This window comes from Ambystoma mexicanum, chromosome 2q (genome assembly GCF_040938575.1).
Source record: "Ambystoma mexicanum isolate Mex_15411 chromosome 2q, UKY_AmexF1_1, whole genome shotgun sequence".
NCBI lineage: Eukaryota > Metazoa > Chordata > Amphibia > Caudata > Ambystomatidae > Ambystoma > Ambystoma mexicanum.
In genome coordinates this window covers 1,175,554,438-1,175,574,551 of record NC_090924.1, presented here as the reverse complement: position 1 = coordinate 1,175,574,551, position 20,114 = coordinate 1,175,554,438, and the positions used below count along the sequence as shown (strand labels likewise).

At 48.5% G+C, this 20,114-nt stretch overlaps 1 protein-coding gene across 3 annotated transcripts in view; it reads left to right on the top strand.

Annotated features, from left to right (window-relative positions):
• The window catches only part of CASD1 (CAS1 domain containing 1), an 895,825-nt gene that overhangs the window by 611,245 nt on the left and 264,466 nt on the right, over positions 1-20,114 (top strand). For all 3 annotated transcript variants that reach the window (XM_069648572.1, XM_069648573.1, XM_069648574.1), the window contains one exon: positions 18,561-18,640. In XM_069648572.1, the coding sequence (XP_069504673.1) occupies positions 18,561-18,640 (80 nt within the window). The remainder of the gene's footprint in view (positions 1-18,560; positions 18,641-20,114) is intronic.

The following is a 20,114-nucleotide window of genomic DNA, read 5'->3' as shown; positions in this document are numbered from 1 at the left end:
CTAGAGTTCTGGACGATTGAGTCCGGAGTTTGCCAAGTTTAAAGAGTTCAAAATGTCCAATGTTCACTTTTGCACTTCCCTGTTGATTTGCGGCAGCAAATTCTGTTTGGAGGTTGCTGGCAGCGTTCAGGTAAGAGTCTGTATCACCCAAACTATCCTGTAAGGTTGCGTGAGATTAGCTCACTGTCTTTTCCTTTTTTCCTAGATGCGGCGTATTGAAGGATAAAGCCTCTGGTGATAATCAGGTAAGTCTTGTAATATAAGTGATTGTCTTTTTAGTCTCTTTAAACTCACCATGCTATTTCTTGTTTTTTCCCCAGATGTTGAAAATCACCGAAAAAGTGATGGAGGCAGCGCCGAGTCGGAGATGCTGTGGGCTGGTGAAAATGGAGCGTTGCTGCAGCTGGGATGCGACACGTGCAGGAAGAATGTCCCTTCAGGCTCGGAGTGATGCAAGATCCGAAATCAGGTGAGGAATCAGATTAAAGTCTGTAATCTAACGTCTTCTCCTATTTTCCTTTCTCTCCTAGGGGCTCCGTGTTCGAGGCGGGCGCGGCAGAAGGCTGGATGCAGGTTTGCAGACACGGTGAGCGTTACGCTGCTAAATGCAGAATAACGCGAAGCGTGTGTTGTAGATGGGCGTGGCTTAAATAGCTTCAAAAGTAGTCCCAGGTAAAAAGTCCCTAGAACCACACCCGAGTGAAAAGTAGTCCTTGTGGAAAAATATTCCCTTCCAGGTCTCACGTTGGCCTGGATGCATGTGCAGCATGGTCTGCCTGAGGTAAGTGATGACTATGAGCCTGGCGCCTTAGGCGCCAGGACTGATTTCTACTATGAGCCTGGCGCCTAAGGCGCCAGGACTGAACCTAGATAGCCCCTAGCCGGGGCTTCTGAGGTTTAAACAAATGTCCGGATGCCTGCTTCCAGGGCGGATGAGCTTGGTCCAGCTACCCGGGGGCAGGCATCATGACAGGTGCATTTATTCTGCTATGAGCGTGATTAGGGTTACCCTTATAATTAGGGATACCCCTGTAAATTGGGCTACCCTTACAGTGGTGACGACCAGACGAGACCTCAGTTTTTTGCCCCGTACTTTGTGAAGTCCCAGCCCAGTCACCATGAAAGAGCCAAGCCTATCTATAGCGACCGCGCCCTTAAAGCAAAAAATGGGTGTATCGTGAGCAGTTTTAGTAAGCGAAATTTGAATCGAAATCCTCTCTGCTCACTAAAGCGGGGTGTGGCTCCAGGGAGACAGGCCAACATTGGGACTTTGTAACAGAGGAAAACTCGAGTGAAACACGCACATGGTGAGTATACTCTTGCAAGTGATAACATGGGGATATGTATGTATGAATGTATGATAGTATGGTGAGGTCGCTGGAATAGATGGAATAGGACTTTTTGTGATGTGTTAAAGAATAGATTGGATAGGTTTCAGGTGATGTGTTAAGGAGTGGAGTGGATAGGAGGTGGGTTATGTATTGAAATGGTTGCGTATTTCTGTTTTTCTACTTTTTCATAATGTGTAAAAGACTGGGAGGAAAGGGAGCCTCAGCGTATAAGGACTGGGAAGTAAGGGATCCTCAGCCATGATAGGTTGAGAAGGTAGTACCACGCATTATATTATTCTTTTATGATGATAAAAGCAATGGGATCCTCAGCATATTAAAAAAAGCTGGGAAGGTGGTATTTAAAGGATATACAGAAAAAAGTAGTGGCTCAGTATAAGGAATAGGCCTGGGTTTTGGTGAGTTATTTCCTCTTGCTGCCTTTTGTGGTTAGAAAAGGAGGAGGGTGGGGTCGGGGGTTGTGTGTGCGTTTGTGAGATATATCAAAGTGGAATAATAGGGGTGGGGGAAAAAGTGGGTTGAACTGTATTTTTGTATAACAAGTAGCTTGCAGCGTGCGCAGCATAGCAGTAGGGTCTAAGTGAAGCATTATGGAGGTAGAAACCTGGGTCCTGCCACTGTATTGTTACAGAATAAATAAGTATCACAAACAATGGATAGTAGAAACAAACAAAGTTGGGGGCGGGGGTGTGTCCTGCTCCTGGCCATAGCAGGACTCCCATAAAAGAAACATGCTAGAAAAAATGTCCATCTTTTTAGCAGCAAAATATAAAGGAAACAAATTCCAAAAAAGAAAGGAGATTTTAGATATAGTGTGTTCCACTCCAGGGATATGTGTAGCTCGAGCAATGGAAGTAATCAATGCAATGGCATGGTATTCAGTAGTCCGTGGGATTCCTGTGGTCCTGGACATATTATTCTATGGTATCAAAGTATTAATGAAAGCAGTGCCTCAAATTGCGACAAAATGTTGGCCCACAGATTTTATTTTCCCACCCATGGTGCCCCGAGAGATGGTGGCAGGGACAATATTGTCATTAGAATTGCAAGCACTAGTAGTGTCAGACAAAAGCGTAGTTCTGATTGGAACAGATCAGGATGGGTGCAAGTGGCGCACAGTACTATGTGTAGATCCGGATTTAACAAGGGGGGGTCCTGGGAGTCCCTCTGCAAGACATTAGTCCTGGTTACGAGAGACTTACCCAGAGTCTTTAGCTCACTATCTTTCACAAAAAAGAAATATCCCAAACATATCAGTCTTTGTCCTGCCCTGGGGCAGTCCAGCACCGAAATGCGAGGCAATTCTCGGTGAGGCTAGTTCAAATTGCGACAAAGTGTTGGCCCACAGATTTTATTTTCCCACCCATGGTTCCCCCAGAGATGGTGGCAGGGACAATATTGTCATTAGAATTGCAAGGACTAGTAGTGTCAGACAAAAGCGTAGTCCTGATTGGAACAGATCAGGATGGGTGCAATTGGCGCACAGTACTATGTGTAGATCCGGATTTAACAAGGGGGGTCCTGGGAGTCCCTCTGCAAGACATTAGTCCTGGTTACGAGAGACTTACCCAGAGTCTTTAGCTCACTATCTTTCACAGAAAAGAAATATCCCAAACATATCAGTCTTTGTCCTGCCCTGGGGCAGTCCAGCACCGAAATGCGAGGCAATTCTCCTCTGAACAAGAGTACCAACAGAAACCCCAGACACGTGTTTCGGTCTGGTTGGACCTCATCAGTAGGGTGGATCTGTGCCTCTCTAAGAATAGTGAGCAAGGGGTCCACATCTGGATTCCCCTAGTAACTTAGGGTGAGACCCAAAGTTACTTAAATATGCAGATTTAACAAGGGGGGTCCTGGGAGTCCCTCTGCCAGACATTAGTCCTGGTTACGAGAGACTTACCAAGAGTCTTTAGCTCACTATCTTTCACAGAGAAGAAATATCCCAAACATATCAGTCTTTGTCCTGCCCTGGGGCAGTCCAGCACCGAAATGCGAGGCAATTCTCCTCTGAACAAGAGTACCAACAGAAACCCCAGACTGTTCAGAGGAGAATTGCCTCGCATTTCGGTGCTCGACTGCCCAAGGGCAGGACAAAGACTGATATTTTTGGGATATTTCTTCTCTGTGAAAGATAGTGAGCTAAAGACTCTGGGTAAGTCTCTTGTAACCAGGACTAATGTCTGGCAGAGGGACTCCCAGGACCCCCCTTGTTAATTTGCTATGTGTAGATCCGACAGTACAATTAAAGGAAATTACTTTTCTGGTAGATTGGACCTTAGCTCTCCATTACATGTTCTCTCCGATCCCTGTCATTCCGTGGAGGTTTCGAGTGACCATGATTTTGATCAACTCGGATTTGGCGAGGACGACGTGGTACTCCAACCTCTTGCATCTGTCCACCTCACCGGTTTCCTCAGCAGACGATCTCCTCACCCAGTTAGAGGGTCGGATGCTACTAGCGACCCTGGATTCCCTCAACCAACATCGCGTGGCTGTTGAGCGGATGAGGTATGACGACTTGGACCTCTCTGAGAAATTCTTGAGGTGTTGCTTGCTGCACGCAGAGTTTCTACAAGATCTCTGAATGCGTGCATGTGGAGAAGATTTGAGGCATGGTGCAGGGAATGCAAGGGTGACCCCATCTCTTGCCCTACCACAACAGTGATGGAGTTCCCTCTCACTAGCCTCTTCAGGCCTTCAGGTTGCAGCAGTCAAGGGGTATTTAGTGGCCCTTTCTATTTTTAAAAGGTCCACGGATCAAGGTTCCTTTTTACCATACCGGTCATGGCCCAATTCCTGAAAGGCCTCAACAAATTCCTGCAACTCCCTTTGTTCCGGATTGGGACCTTAACCTGGTTCTCACCTTTCTTATGGTGGATCTGTTTGCGTTTCTTCAGAGAGAAAGTTTCTCTTAAAGTCTGACCAGGGTTTCTTCCGAAGGTTGTTTCGGAATTTCATCTTTCGCCATCTATTGACTTGCCAGTGTTCTACCCTCCACCCAACCTTCTAAGGAAGAAGAGCGTTTTCACCATATCGATCCTAAAAGAGTCCTCAGCTTTTATGTTGCCCGCACTGCGGAGTTCAGGAAGACGGACCAGTTTTTCGTCACCCATTCTCTTTCACGCAAAGGTCTTGCGATTACCAAACAAATCATCTTGTGCTGGATCATTTTATGCATCTGAGTGCTATCAGTTGTTGGGAAAAGAAGTCCCACCGGGTATCGGGCCCATTCCACCAGGGGAGTCTCTGCTTTCAAAGCCCTTCAGAGGGGGCGTCCCTGTTCTGACATTTGCTGTGCTGGCACGTGGTCCTCTTTACATACTTTCACAAAGCATTATGCTCTGGACGTTGCATGTGGAGCTGATGCACGTTTTGGCAGATCGGTTCTGCAGAACCTGCTTGTGTAATCCTTTCTGCTCTCCTCCTTTGGCTTACTGCTTGGGGAGTCGATCAAGATGAGGAATCTGCGGGAGAAAAGCAAAAGTTGTTTTTCTAAGTGGGATATTTTTAACCTTTGGGTTCTGTTCCATAGTTGCCAAATTTAAGGTTGGTTAGCCTCCTTCCGTTTTCCTATGCAGCGTTTTGAGCCAGAAATATTAGGGAGAAACTGAGGCAACAGGCGTAGTGACGTGGTATATGTATGGCGCCTGACGTCACTTCTGGAGCCGATGTTGACGGCCGAGTCGAGGTCCACTACGCCCCTGTGGAAAAGTTTCAGAGAACCGGAGCTGTGGAGGGATATCTATCAAGATGAGGAATCTGTCATTGCAAGAGGAGTTTGATCTACCACCCGGTGATGTATACAGACACACGTAACTGGCACACGCCCTACGCACACAATTCCCCACCCTCTCAGACATCCTCGCAAGCTCACCCCTCGAGGTCAATGTACTACACGCAAGGATCCTAGCAAAACCCACTTCGACACTATCAGGTGATTACTGCATTTGGGGCTCAGGAGCTAACCCGCCTGCAAGAGAAATGGGAAGCCTACTGGGTCCCCTGGAGTCAGAGGAGTGGGTGGAGGCCCTGATGTTCCCCCGCGAAATAGGCATCGATGTCAAATTAAGTTTAATACAGTACAAAATACTCCACCAGGCCTACCATTCCTGGGCAGCGCTCGCTAAGTGGGGACTGAGGGAGGACGCCCACTGCCCCAAGTGCCGTAGGGTGCCTGGCACTTTTTACCATATGCTCTGGGAATGTCATGTTGTTCATAAATTCTGGAGGGAATGCATGCACGAAATCAACAAGGTCTTGGATAACTCGGCCCCGTTGGAACCCGAGGCCGCACTACTGGGCATCCAAGGGGAAACGGATCACACGAAGGGAGAAAAAACTTTGTAGCCATAGCACTGGGCCTTACTAAAAGACTGGTGGCCACCATATGGGGGACACCCGACAGGCCCACCATTAACAGATGGACCAATGAGATGGACAGGTGTGCGTCCATGGAAAAACACATATACGCCACTAGGGGTGGCCCTGGCAAATTCCTGAAAGTATGGAGCAAATGGCCCGGCATTATATAACTATGAGGGTCTCACCACCTGCCCTGATTCTATTGACTGTTTCTCTCGCCCACTCCCCTGTGGAACCAACCTCGAACATGTCCACCTCTTCCCAACGAGCTGGCCCATGCCCACCCATTCCATAGTGACCTGACCCACTCACCACGGTCTTCTACATGCGTAATGTTTTGCTGGCTTGCCGGCTGGTCTACCTCCTGTCTGAATGTGCCAATCCCGTATTTGGTTGTTTGTTGGACGGCTGGTATGCCCGCCTTGTTGTAAACCAATAAAAAGAATTTATCAAAAAAAGATGAGGAATCTGCGGGAGAGGAATCCATAGAAAGAACATTACAGTAAGGTAATTTTTCCATGGCCAGCATTTTAGCCACCTCCTCACCCTTTCAAGGAGGAAGAGAGGTTACATAGACTTGACCCAAAAAGGGCTCTATGTTTTTATATTTCCAGATCGGCAAATGTCAGCCAGATGGTCAACTCTTTGTGGGGTTATACTGGGCACAGGCTATTACCGGTCCTATCTGCTCCCCTCAGTACCAGTGCACCAACACCAACTAGACACAGGCGACCAGAAGTAGAGAAAAATAAGTATGGAGTGTAATGAATACAAGCAGGAGCCAAACACCTGGGAGGACTGCTCTCCCTTCCATGGCGAGTCACATCCTTGTATACAGATGGAGTGGCTAGCCCAATCTCCACTAGTGACATAAAGTAAGAAGTCCATATAAAATGGGCTGGGGGAGAAAGAGTTGGAAATTGCTTTGGACAATGGGCTCTGCTTTTCACAAAGCTACATCTGTCCTTCAGCAGTCTTGAATCACGTCAGCTGTGTACTTCTCAGGAGGGTGTCAACAAGAAGATGTACCTCTGTATGATTCTCAGGGAACGGAAAAATATTGTTCACTAAATAAACCCATCCATTTGGGCTATAAGTTGGTTGTGCTATCAGGTCTCTACAGTTGGAGACCCTTCTCAGGAGGGGCCAGGAGCCAGCCGGGCTGCCTGAGGCGTAGTGTGCACGCATTCCACAGCACTGCAACCTTGCATGGCATGGCTGTTCAGCTGTAACCCAGTCTCACTGCATCAGAGGGGCCTCATAGCAGAACCATAAGATCCCCACCTCCCTGTTCTTTCATACCGACTGGGGGGAGGGCGCTAGTGACCCAAGCAAGATGGCCGCTCCCCTGTGAGCTCCCGCACGGCCCAACAAAATCCTGACTAATCCTGTCCTCTCCGGTGGAATTACGCACCTAGCCTGCAGCATACGTTGCCACAACAGCCTTACACATCAATCAGGCTAAAAATCAGCATTCGCTGGTGCCCCACGCAGCCGAACTCCCGACAGACACGTCCGGGTGAAGAGGGAGACCCAGGGGCCCACCGGCATCCGAGCGTTCCAGCGGGGTGTCAGCAGCCGTGACAAAGAACAGCAACGAGAGCAACCCTGAATGGCCCCTGAACAATTGCAGCGTGAGCCGGCTCTGGTGGGCACTGCCTGGCAGAGAGAGGAGCGTGGAGATTGGCCGGCAATCGCGGACACAACCTCCTATGGCACCGCGGCGGGCTGGGGCTCACGAGGGGAGTCTGGGCCAGCGAACCCGCGCCGCTGCCGCCTCCTGCTCGGGTGTGGTGCGGCACCGCCCCGGAGGACCCCCCTGGCGGTGCGAAACTGCCCCCTCTGCGGCCTGTCACTGCTGGGCGCGCTGCGCCCTGCTCCGGCGGCCACTCAAGGAGAGCCTGCGCAGCTTGAGGGAGTCGAATCGACGGAGCCCCCACACCCGCGCCCAGTGAAACCCTCGAGTGACATCGAGAGAGCGTCAGAAATCCCAGGTATGGCGCTTGCGGCGCGGCGAATCCAGAACCTCAAGAGACACTAGGTCCCTTGGGGTGCCACAGGAGACACTGCATTTGCAGCAGGGAGTCCGCGGCTGATGGCGCCAGCTCAAACAGCAGCCGGCACTGCCCCTCTGGCCGCCTCCCTGCTACTGCGCCACCATCAACCAGCAAATATACAACAGTACACCTCTGCCCATGCAACTTGGCACAACGCCACTAATCCGATGCCCTGATGCCAACCTAATTCAACAGGCTTCTATTGAGACTCTTCCTCAAAACCCCAAGAGGTGCATCACACAGCCACAACTGGAAATTCTGCCCCCCGACAACCCCATAGTGGCACGCACCCCTCGACCAAACATCGTGGCCGCCTAGAACTGTCGCCCGGCGCCATCACCTCGTTCCATCAGTTGACCGATCCAACAGAATAACATCTGTACAGCGCACGCAAGCACACAATGGGGAAATCAGACAAGTCGCAACGCAAATTGAACTTTGAAGGGGGCACTGCGTCCAAGCAACCAAGACATAACTGCAAAGCAGAATCCCCACCACAGTCATCCGGCCAAGAAGAGTGCGAATCACACACACTCGATATCGGAGCTCTGCTCCTAGAATTAAAAAATGGAATCAGTAGCCTGGACAGTAAACTGGACGACCTCTCATCTAAGCTGGATCAGGTCCAACACAGGCTAGACAATCACAGTGAGCGCTTAGAGGGGGCGGAGCAACGAATATCCAACCTCGATGACGGCATGTCATCCCTCACCACTAGAGTGGCGACACTTGAAGCCGAGATGAAAACGGCCAATGCACGGAATGAAGACCTCAAGGGCGCTCTAGGAGGAGTAACATCAGGATAGTCTGGGTGAGGGAGAAACAGCTCCAAGGCAAAATGGAGGTCTACGTCGAGGAGATGTGCAAGTCCCTCTTCGGTCCAGAAGCACTCTCGCATCTATTTGTCATCGAAAGGGCCCATAGAATACTGGCATCAAAACCCATCGTCGGTGTGGCCCCTCGGCCAATCATCGTGAAACTTCTAAATTATAAGGACAGAGATGCGATCCTGCGAATGGCCAGAGAGAAAGGCGTGCTACACCACGACGGCAATACAGTGCACTTCTACCCCGACTTTTCACCAGCCGTCCAAGCACAAAGAAGGTCCTTCACCAGCATCAAACAAAGACTCCGATCCAATCAAATCCCTTATTCAATGCTGTTTCCTGCTCGCCTAAGAGTGCAACACCAGGGAAAGATCCAGTTTTTTCAATCCTCAGAGGAAGCACACATATATTTGGATCAAAATGGCTGCGGCCCATCAGAGAATAACCAACCACGCGCACAGAGAGAACGAGCCCAACGGAACCCACCATAGGCAACTGCAGGCAACAGAACGTCGCATTAACTAAATGAATGTTCCACCGGTACACCCCACAAGGGGCTATCCACCCCACGGCCGTGCGACTTAGGTGGATCCTAGCGCCCCTAGCACAGAAATGTTCAAGACCACCAGTTTCTGGTGGTCTTGAACAGACCACCGGTTTCTAAGTTGGGTCTACATGACGAGCAAGTTGGGGGTCGCTCGTGAAGAAAGGGAGGGGGATCCACACCAGTTGTGAGTTAACAAGTTATACCAAGTTGAGGCTACTCGCATGCGCTGCCCACGAAGAGGCCACGTCTCGCCCTACACTCCCACCGCCACAGCCACCCCTTGATGGCTTATCACCCATACATGCCGGCGGAAAATAACCAAAGAAAAGCACCTTCAACGTAGCCACGTGGAATATCAAAGGTGGTAACCAGCTGGCCAAAGTGAGAAAGATGACTCAATACCTGCGTCGACACAAGATCAACATAGCCCTCATTCAGGAGACTCGCCTATCCCGACCACCGAACGTCCCTGGGCAAAAGACTGGGGCTGCCACCGCTACTTCGCCTCATTCTCGTCGTATGCTAGAGGGGTGGCTTTTCTGATTAATAAAACGACTAATTTCAAACTAATCTCAGAACGGAGAGACACAGAGGGCAGATTGCTATTGATACGCAGAACGTTCGATGGCAAGGACATCACCCTGGTTAATTCATATGTTCCAAACACCGACAGTCCCAGCAACTTCGAATGGGTAATGACCCAACTGAACTCCGTGGGACTCTCCACGATCATATGGGGCGGTGACCTCAACACAGCGCTGAATCCCTCTAAAGATAAATCGCATGTATCATCAGCGACCCCTTCCAAAGCAAGCATGCACATTAGGGAGATCTGCAGTGCCTACCACCTTGTCGACATCTGGAGAAACAAACACCCCGACACCAGAGACTTCACATTCCACTCTTGGGTGCATAAAACTAGCTCAAGAATAGACTCTTGGTGTCCGTAAACAGCCGCCTGCAATGGGGAGAGTGCAACATCCAACCACGCTCATTATCGGACCACTCCATGGTGTCTCTGGAATGCTCCACTGCACAGACAATCAGAACTACTCCAAGTTGGAGATTTAAACCCAGATCGCTACAGGACACTGTCTTCGCAGACAAGCTCCGATCAGAAATAACATCCTTCCTGGACGTCAACCAAGGCTCGGTGGCCTCGGCCGGGACTCTGTGGGAGTCCATGAAGTGCTTCACCAGAAGAGTCTGTATGGCAAAAGAATGCGGAATTCTAAAAATGATACACAGAGAACTGCACACTAGTGAAACTCGCCTCAAAGACCTCGAAGGCACCCTCCTGGTGAACAACAACCCGCAGGTCTTGCTTAGATCAAAAAGGAGCTGGAGACATTCAGGAATACAGCTGAGAGGGAAGTGAAATTTCTCGACCGTCACTGTAAAATACGCCAGAGACTCCTGGCGAGACTCCTAGCAGCCGACAGAAAACCTACGTCAATTGAAGCAGTGGACGATCACTCCGGCAACACTGTCCACTCCACAGCTGAAATTGTTGAAACATTCCGCCGCTTCTATCAGGACCTGTATGACTCCAGCTACTCCGTAAGCCCGGACAAGCTAACGCAATGCCTAAACACAGTGGAGCTCTTCTGGGTCGATTCGGAGCCCAGAGAACTTCTGAACGCTCCCATCACCATCGCCGAGATCCTCAAGGCCATCAAGGAGCTACCCCACACAAAGGCGCCTGGCCCAGACGGCTTGACCAGCGAATTTGATCAATTCTTCGCCGAGCTCCTCGCCCTGCTACTCCTCCAAGTGTATGAGGAAGCTCTGACCAGTGCCCAACTGCCGCCTATCCTGTACATGGCTAACATTATACTCTTGCACCGACCTGGCAATAACCCAACCCACTGCGGCTCCTACAGGCCCATATCTTTGATAAACCTCGACAACAAAATCTATGCTAAAATTCTAACAAAGTGACTGCTGCCCCTCATGCCCACCATGGTACTGGCAGATCAAGCTGGCTTTATCCCTGGAAGGAACACCTCGTACGGGATAAGACTGTTTGGAGCAATGGAAGCACTCGACACGGAGAGCCAAGCGGTAGCTGTGCTACTGGACGCCGAAAAGGCATCCGACTCATTCGAATGGCCCTTTCTCTTTACGATTCTCGAGAGGATGGGCCTGCGCAAATGCTTCATACGCATGATTTCACTACTTTACAAAAAGCCGACATCCAACATCATTGTAGGAGGCCTACGATCAGCAGACATCCACTTCCGGAGAGGGACCAGACAGGGCTACCCCCTCTCCACACTTTTATTCGCTCTCGTAATGAAACCATTGGCTTCTGATCTGCGCCTACACCACCTTCACAGAGGCCTCTCATTCGGGCTCGACAGGATGATCAGCTCCTTGTACGCAGACAACGTTGCCCTGTTCCTCCAGAACGGCGAAGAGAACCTGAACCCCGTGATGAGTGCAGTTATTCAATTCGTACACTTCTCGGGACTAAAAATCAACAACTCCAAATCCGTCATCTTCCCACTCACCGCCGCGACCACTGAATTCACAGACGACTTTGGCTTCCAATGGCAGCGCACAAATGTGAGATATCTCGGCATCCACATGTCCAGACTGAAAGAAGACATTGTACTCGATAACTACGAGGCCGCACTCGCCGCCATCCTACTCAGGATCGACAGGTGGAGGTCCCTGCCGCTGACCCTCTGAGGCAGAGTATCACTGGTAAAAATGATTATTCTGCCAAAGCTACTGTACCTATTTGTGAATATCCCTATGTTGCACCCCCAGAGGCTACTGCAACGCATTAAAAGCATGGTCCTTGACCTCATCTGGGCTGGTAAGGTGGCGAGAGTTGCATACGCCACATTGACTCTGCTAACACGGCAAGGAGGTTTGGCTCTCCCGGACCTGGAACGTTACTACTGGGCCGCCCAAGCACAATATTTGAGCCACTGGTACACAACACAGTCTATAAGGCCCCACGTATAAATCGGGAGGGCACTCTCCTCTCCCCACCTCCTTCGTGCTATAATTTTCAGTCACTTCTCAACCGGCCAACGTTCGATGAACCCCGTCGCCACCACCTACTCAATATGGAGAAAAATAGCTAAGAAAAATGATGTCACAACTAGATTCTCCCCACTCCTCCCAATCAAACACATTCCAGGAATTCCAGTCACGTCTGAGAAAGTATTTCTGCTATGGGCAGCAAAACTCCAGCTGAACGACATGCACGATCTCTTCCCGGAGGGAACCTTCCTGATCCTGCATCAAGCACAAGAAAAGGGAAATGACAACGCCCTGAATACCTTCGTCTACCTAAGACTGCGACACGCACTGCAGGTGCGACCTTTCCACATCAACCGACCTTTCCACATCAACCAACTGATTGGCCGCTGCTACACAACGCAATTCTAGCCCAGGGAGAAGGTCACTTAGTGACGAATGTCTACAAAGCCGTCCTCGGCGAACAAAAACCGCCATGCCTGAAGACAAAGAAAAACTAGGAAAAAGCCTTGGATACTAGAATTACTGACAAAGAATGGGCCTATGTACTATCCCTTACACAAAAGGTTGCGATAAACTTGAGATTCAAACTGATTTACTTCAACTTCCTCCACCAAACGTACCACACCCCGAAGCGAGTCCATACACAAAGGGAATCAATAGCTGCAGAATGTCTTCGATGCGGAGCGCCGGAGGCAGACTTTCTTCACCTTGCATGGTCCTGTCCTCCTGTAGTCACCTTCTGGAACGCAATCTTCGAAAAAACTTTGGCAATAATAGGAATGGACCTCGATAGAGACCCTAAAACGGCGATGCTGGGCCTGACTCAATCGCTGCCAGATTTGGTCAGGAAACTGACAGACCTATTACTCATCCTTGCGCGAGGAAGAGTTGCATGCACCTGGGGCAGGCCCCACCCTCCCCTCCCCCCGAGCTCTCAACTCTTGCTTGAAGACATCACATACTGTCAGGACGTAGAGACAGACTTCTTAAAGACTCTACCGTTACACTCACGCCCCCCAGACATTTGGGGGCCATACATTGCTTTCCAGTTGTCAACGACCGACACATCAAACTCGCTGCCAACATCTCCGTCACGGAGTCCAACCACCAGCGTATTACACGACGACACGGCCACCAGGGCGGCACCACATGAAAACTAAGTCCAAAGACTATGCTAATTCAAGCGGCGGGGGGCGGCGGGAGAAGGGAGTGGGTTTCAAGTCAGCGCATGGCCTCATTATTTGTTATGTTGAAAATACCAATAAAGAAAGTTTAACAAAAAATAAAAAAAATACCGACTGGGGGACCACCTCCCAATTGTCCACCATGCTTCTCTACCTCTCCAGCACTTCCTGGACTCTGATTTATATGACCTGTCTGCCCCTTCCTCCCACTTGGTCAGTGGACCGGCGTCCACCATATTCGGCCTGTCCGTGGTATCCACCCTACCGCAAGTTCTCAGTCTTCCGACCCCACACTCCTACCCTACAGCATCGACCCTACACCGTTGCTCCACGATCAGCACTCTGACTGTATCACAGGTGCCTAAGAATGCTCTGACCCGATTGCGAACCTGCAGTTGATCTTCCCATTATGTACAACTGTAGCACTCTGAGACACTGTCCCTGGCAGTACTTCTATATGAATCCTAGAGTCCCCAAAGACTCCAGCGTCCCCTAGTCAAGCGTGCAACAGGTACAACGAAAAACCCTTTTTTCACGTACCTGTTGTATACCTCAATCACGCACGTGAGGAAGGCGAACTCCTGGGTTTTGGCATCATGTTACCGGTCTGTCCTGCTCCCCTCAGTACCAGTGCACCCCAACACCAAATGAAGACATGGGAGACCAGAAGTAGAGAAGTATAGCATGTAATTAATGCAAGCAGAAGCCAAACGCCTGGCAGGACTGCTCTTCCCTCCAAGGCAGGTCACATCCTTATATACAGAAGCAGTAGCTAGCCCAATCTCCAACAGTGACACCAGTGACATAAATTTAGGAAGTCCATAAAAGGTGGGATAGGAGTCGAAAGAGTTGAAAATTGCTTCGGACAATAGGTTCTGCTTTCCACGAAACTGCCTCTGTTCTTGGGGATCTTGCCTCAGCCGTCTTTAGTCTTGCCAGTTATGTATTTCTCAGGCGTTGCCATGAGCCGGCTGGGCTGCCTGAGGCGTGGTGTGCACGTATTTCACAGCACTGTGACCTTGCACTGTGACCTTGCATGGCACGGCTGTTCAGCTGTAGTCCAGTCTCACTGCATCAGAGGGGCCTTGGAGAAAAACCAAAAGAAAATACTGTCAGAATTGGTAACACAGACTAGGTCATGCCATAATGAATGAAACTTTGTCACACTGGATCATTCTGTAAGGGCGGCCCTGTAGATCTAAGGGCACGTGACACCAGGGAAGTGGCAACCACTTCGGCTCTGCAAAGATGTGTACCAGTGCAGGACATTTGTAAGACTACAACTTGGTCTTTGATACACACCTTTTCAAAACATTACTGTCTTGACACCTTGTCGGGTCAGGACTCTAGGTTTGGGAAAACTGTTTTACATAATATTAACCAGTAAGAACAATCCACGGGTCCCACTTTCTATAAAACCGGTATCAGAGTCTATCAAAGATGAGGAATCCGTGAGAGAACACAATGCAATAGAAGAACAAATTACTTACCCCAGGTAATGTTGTTTCTACTGGATGTTCCTCCCATGGATTCCTCATGGACATCCCAGCCTACTCCTCGGATTATGGGTGCAATTTTAATATACTTATCTTTCAACACTCATGGGGGTTTTAATCATCAAGTCGGATGTGCAGAAAGAGGGGAAAAACTAGAACTGAGGCAACGGGTGCTGTGCGTGCTATTTATACCATTGTCAACGTTGCGTCCGAACGCAGGAATTGAAGCCACAGAGTGAAATTTGACTCAATACTGCACAGCGCCCTCTGCTGTCAAAATAAATTCCGACTGCAAGCAGAATATCGGTATGTCAAAGATGAGGAGTCCGTGGGAGGAACATCCAGTAGAAAGAACATTACCAGGGGTAAGTAATTTGTTCTTCTGTAAAAAAAAAAAAGGGAAGTAACATTTGAGATTGTTGACCACAGGATCCAAAAATCTGAAGCTCAAGGGCCATCAGAGATCTGCCTGAGGACAACTGCTATCACTAGTATTGGCCAAACCAAACATCCCGTTTCGAAATTCTTAAGATCAACTGAGAAGATCTGATATGGTAGGTACAACCTGTGAAGTACTGCTCCACATCCATCGGTTTGCCAAGGACGGAGTCATCCCTGGTCTGCATTTGGCCTGCACCTGTCATTGGAAACTTTTCTGGCATCCTCTGTGCTCTGCTGCTACTCTCTCCACGAGAAATGGCCTGCTGGAACTTCGTCTGACCACTGTGCTCTAGTACTTGTTACCACTCTTGTCTGCTGCTCCTGAGGGCTCTTCTGGGGCAGCTGGGACTGAACTTGAACAGTTTTTGCCTTGTCCTGGAGTCTCTACCTAGACTTGATCTAATTTGTGGGAGGCCTCAAATCTGCAGCGAGTGAACCTCCTATGCCCAAACCTATAGTGAGTCACACTGCCCCCACCAATTTGCTGTCCCCTGGTGTCTTTGGTGTTGCAACTCCGGGAGTCAAGATACGTTATCTCTTTAGGCGCCCCTTTCACGAGTATTGGTCATAAAGCTCTTAACTTAAATGCAGGTAACCTATCTGACGAAAAGTGGTAGCTCTTGCTCAAGAGTCCTCTCTTTGGTCATCTATGGCCTGGAGACTGATAGCCTATCCCCTCAATAGCTCCAGGACTAATGGGGACCTTTATAAAATGACTTGCTACAGAAACCTCCTTAATAAGATAACCTGCCTGTAACAAACTGAACTCTGAAAAAGGTAGGTGTTACAAAATGACTACTGCTCGCAGCAGTACAGGGTAGAGTATTTAATAAAACCACCTACTCATCCCCAAACTACTACTAAACCTGAATTGATTCCAATCATAAATGCGAAACAGGCACAGTCCGACGGGTATACCTCCTTGTCTCTTTATTGTTGCATAGGTCGATGGCAGGCCATACTCTTCAGATGGAGTGTGTTCTGGCACTCTGAAAGGGAACAAAACGCAGAGAATGCAGCCTTGTGTGTAAAGGGGCACTCTGGGTTTGAAGACCGGGGTGGCACAAGCGAAGAGTTCAGCAGCAATTGTCAAATTTACAGAAGATGGGTTCTTACAAGACAGTAAGGTCCTTTAAAGCAGGCAACAGGGAAGAACCACTTTTGGTAGCTTTATTCTTGCTTTGCAGGCTTTTCGGTGTCGAATCAGGAGTCTAGGATCTTTCAGTGCCAAGCCGAGAACAAGTCGGGGAGCGTTTTCGACTGGATCCAACAAGACTGTGCAGGTGGGCAGTCGTGACGGCTTATGTCTAAAAGATGCTGGGAAACGGCAGTTGGTGATGAGTCAGCAGAACTCGAAGACCTGCCGGCATTGGATCCAGAGAAGCAGAGAGCCGACTCAACAGGCTCAACTTGGCATTTTAGCACTGTGACGGCTTGGGGCACGAAGAAGCTGGTAACCAGTCATGGGGGTGCCGAAAAGATATGGTGGCTTTCAGATGCTGAGCCAGTGAAGCATCAGTGTCAAGAAAAACTTGAAGATGTGTAAGGAAGACGAACGTTGCGGTAATAAATTACTAGATTTTCCCTTGCTGCTGCTTGGCAAATGCTGAAGCTGCCCAAACTGGTAAAGACGTTTGAGATGGAGGAGTCACTTTTCTTCTTCTTCTTCTTCTTCTTCTGCTGGGGGACCCTATTGAGCCTTTTTACTCTGTGAATACTCTCCTAGTCTATTCTGACTAATGAGCAGAGGGGGAGGGAGAGAAGGGAAGGCAATGGGGTGGGTAGTGGGGGTTGGACTCCTTTACCTGCCTACATGAGTCTCCAGTAATCAGCACACTTGTTAGAATGGCTCATTCACTGGCATGGCTGCCTCTGAAGCACTGGATCCAACTAAGCCCCCCTGTCCAAAACCTTAGGGAAGAGTTCCTGTCCCCTGGTGACGTAACAAGACTAAAGTGAGAGTTTTCTGGGTGGGATCAAAATGGTTGCTTTGGGTAAAACCAGCCCAGACAATAGCGTGCATACCAGTCCTTGTCACAAGTCACTGCTCACCAAGCTGACAATAAATGACATACTTTGCTTGCAGCTTTATAGTTGCGTAATTCCAGTATCCACCTTGTCAAAAACAGACCTGGACTATTTGTAATTATTACAAACTGCCACCATAATTGTAGGGGCACACAAATCGGGGGTGCTTGCCGTTAAAAAAACAACCCTTTGCTGTTGAAATTTAGGGCTCCAGCAGCATTTTTCAGGAAGGCCCATGTGACCTTTGAACCTGCATGTTGGAACTGCAAGGCAGCTGTGGGGGAATGTCGGTGTACAAGCACAACAGAGGCTCATGTGCACACTACTTTTTAACATGGAGCATTATGATGGCGAGTTAGATTAGCCAAGCTTGCTTTCAGAAGCATAATTGCCTGCATTGTATCACTAGAAATCTCTGCCTACTACATCCTCGCAGATGCTCTTATGTTGCAGTAGCGATGGACTTCCTAAATTTTGTTCTAATGTGCTAAAGTATATTAGCCTTTTAATCTGAAACTACGCTTTACCTTTCCAAACCCCCCACTCCCTTTAGGCTATTTGGTGTTGGTGCCTGTGATTAACTGTTAAAGCAGAAGGTATTCAATTTTGGAGTTAACATACCAGGATTGTATTTCTATATGTCATACCAGTTGCTTACCAATTTTATGTTGAACTTAATGCTTGCTTGTGTTTGATAGAAAGTATATTTTTATATGTACCTTACCACAGTTTCTTACGACTTTTCTGAACTGTACTCCATTCCAAGCCCACCTCCTGACGATAAGCCTCACTGCTCATCCACCGCACCATTGCGTGTTTGGTCAAAGTCTTTAGTGTGAAATTGGTTGCACGTTTTGTTTGGCCTCTCAGATGCCGTCACCCAGGATAGGTTCCGAAAAACACACTTAAAACTCTCCATGAAGAAAAAGGCTTCATGTGAACCAAGGTTGCACCAAGGAGTGCAACCAGACTTTTAAAGTACATTGTCACCTACTAGAATCATTACAACTGTCTTGGTTCCAGTTATTTTGTTTTATGGCCATATAGGTAAGAGGTGATAATACACAGAGGGTTACATCATGAGCAAAGCAAGACTCTGAATACAGATTCCTTCATCCACCATATCCTGTAATGTAAGATTTACTGGGAACATTACTTCGGTCATACTAACCCATTGATTAAGCACATCTCTATTGATTGTTTGCTTTTTAGATTTATGCAACAATTTTTTTTATCTGCAAACTTAAGTCCTCCTATTTTCTAATTCTACAGGAAACCGCTTATGGAATCTTGGCTTATTGCTGAAGCTTGCTTTTCTGCTGTTAATCATATGCTTTCTTACATATTCTCAGGTTGGTATTTACATTTTATTTGATATTGTAATACTGTTCCCCCTGCCAATATAGAAGTATATTTTGATGGATAATATATTGCCAATGTAGCCAACATGGCTGTTTTATTTTATTTGCTAAATCATATGTGTAAGTAAATGCTGTTGGGGCAGAATTCATTCCTGGGGTTATTTTGCCTACTTTTTTACCCTCCCCCAAAAATGTATGCTGGCTTCTAAGCTTTTCCAACTTTATTTCAGTGACTAAAGGGACTTTGTCTGATGTGCAGGCCTTAGTAGATGATATAGCTACCAGGACATGGGGTGCTACTTTTAACACCTTATTTTAGTCCCATGGCAATTTTATCATGCTGAAAGTGTGTTTGTAAGTAGGCTGGTGGCATTGGTATGTATGTTTTGGCTTCATCCTACCTGTTATCATTTTTACCATATTCGTAGCCCAACACCACCGATGTGGCAGCCATTGTTGTAGTAATGTATTTCTGAAGACTTACCCCAGACATTTTCTTTGTGACTTCGTGTGAACCACGAGGCACAAGAAAAAGTAATTTTTCCTGATGTAGACTCATTCTGAGCCTACAAAAGCACTCTCGGTTTAGGTTTGTACCAGTGCAAATTGATTTAAAGTTCCCTTGACATCTCAAGTCTGTATGGATGCGCCTGTTTGGTTGGAGGTTCTTCTGGCCATCCCTGAATAGCCATGCTGTTGTGTGCTGCTTAGAGTGTGATTGGTGTGCTGCCTGGAGTGTGATTGGGATGCCCTTTATTTTCCTTAAACTGTAATCTCTCCAGAGGACTGATGATGAGAATGGGCTGCTGCTAACGGTCCTGTTGTGGCCAAACTGGCTTTTCCCCAGGTGCTCTGTCCTTGCATCCCTGCTTTCCTGGACTAGCAAAATCACTTGTGGGCTCTTCCGTTACTACTTCCAGTATTCCTTCCTGGTTTTGCTAGGAGTCCTTGTACCTTCCTGACTTGCATTTGTTGTATTCCTGAAAACATCCTTCTGACCCAAGTGCCTATCTGGTGGGGACCTCCCCTTGCTTCCCTGGCCTGAAAGTCTGAGTGGCTGGCAACTGCTCTGCCTCTGCTCTGTCATAGGGCATTCTGGGTCCCCTCTTGCTTTCGTTTTCGTCTTGATACTGTTTTCTTGCTGGCTGAATGGATCCTCTTTATCCTGTGGGCTGAGCATTGATCCTTGTTGTTTCCTGCAGAGTGCTCCTTGTGCTGCTCTTTTCTTCACCTTGTGAATCATCTGTCAAGGTTCCTTCTTTGTGGAGATCACCACATCTGCGTCCATCTGAAGACCCCAAGCTACATACCAACCCTGGGCCATTTTGTTGCAGCCAGCGGTGTGAGGACCTGCCCCCAGGTTATTTGACCCTGCTCCTGTAGTTGGCCATGTTGTCAACTGTTTGCTGGGCTCAGGTGTAGGGGGGTTTTGATGCCTCTCCAATACTGGGGATCGCTATAGGAA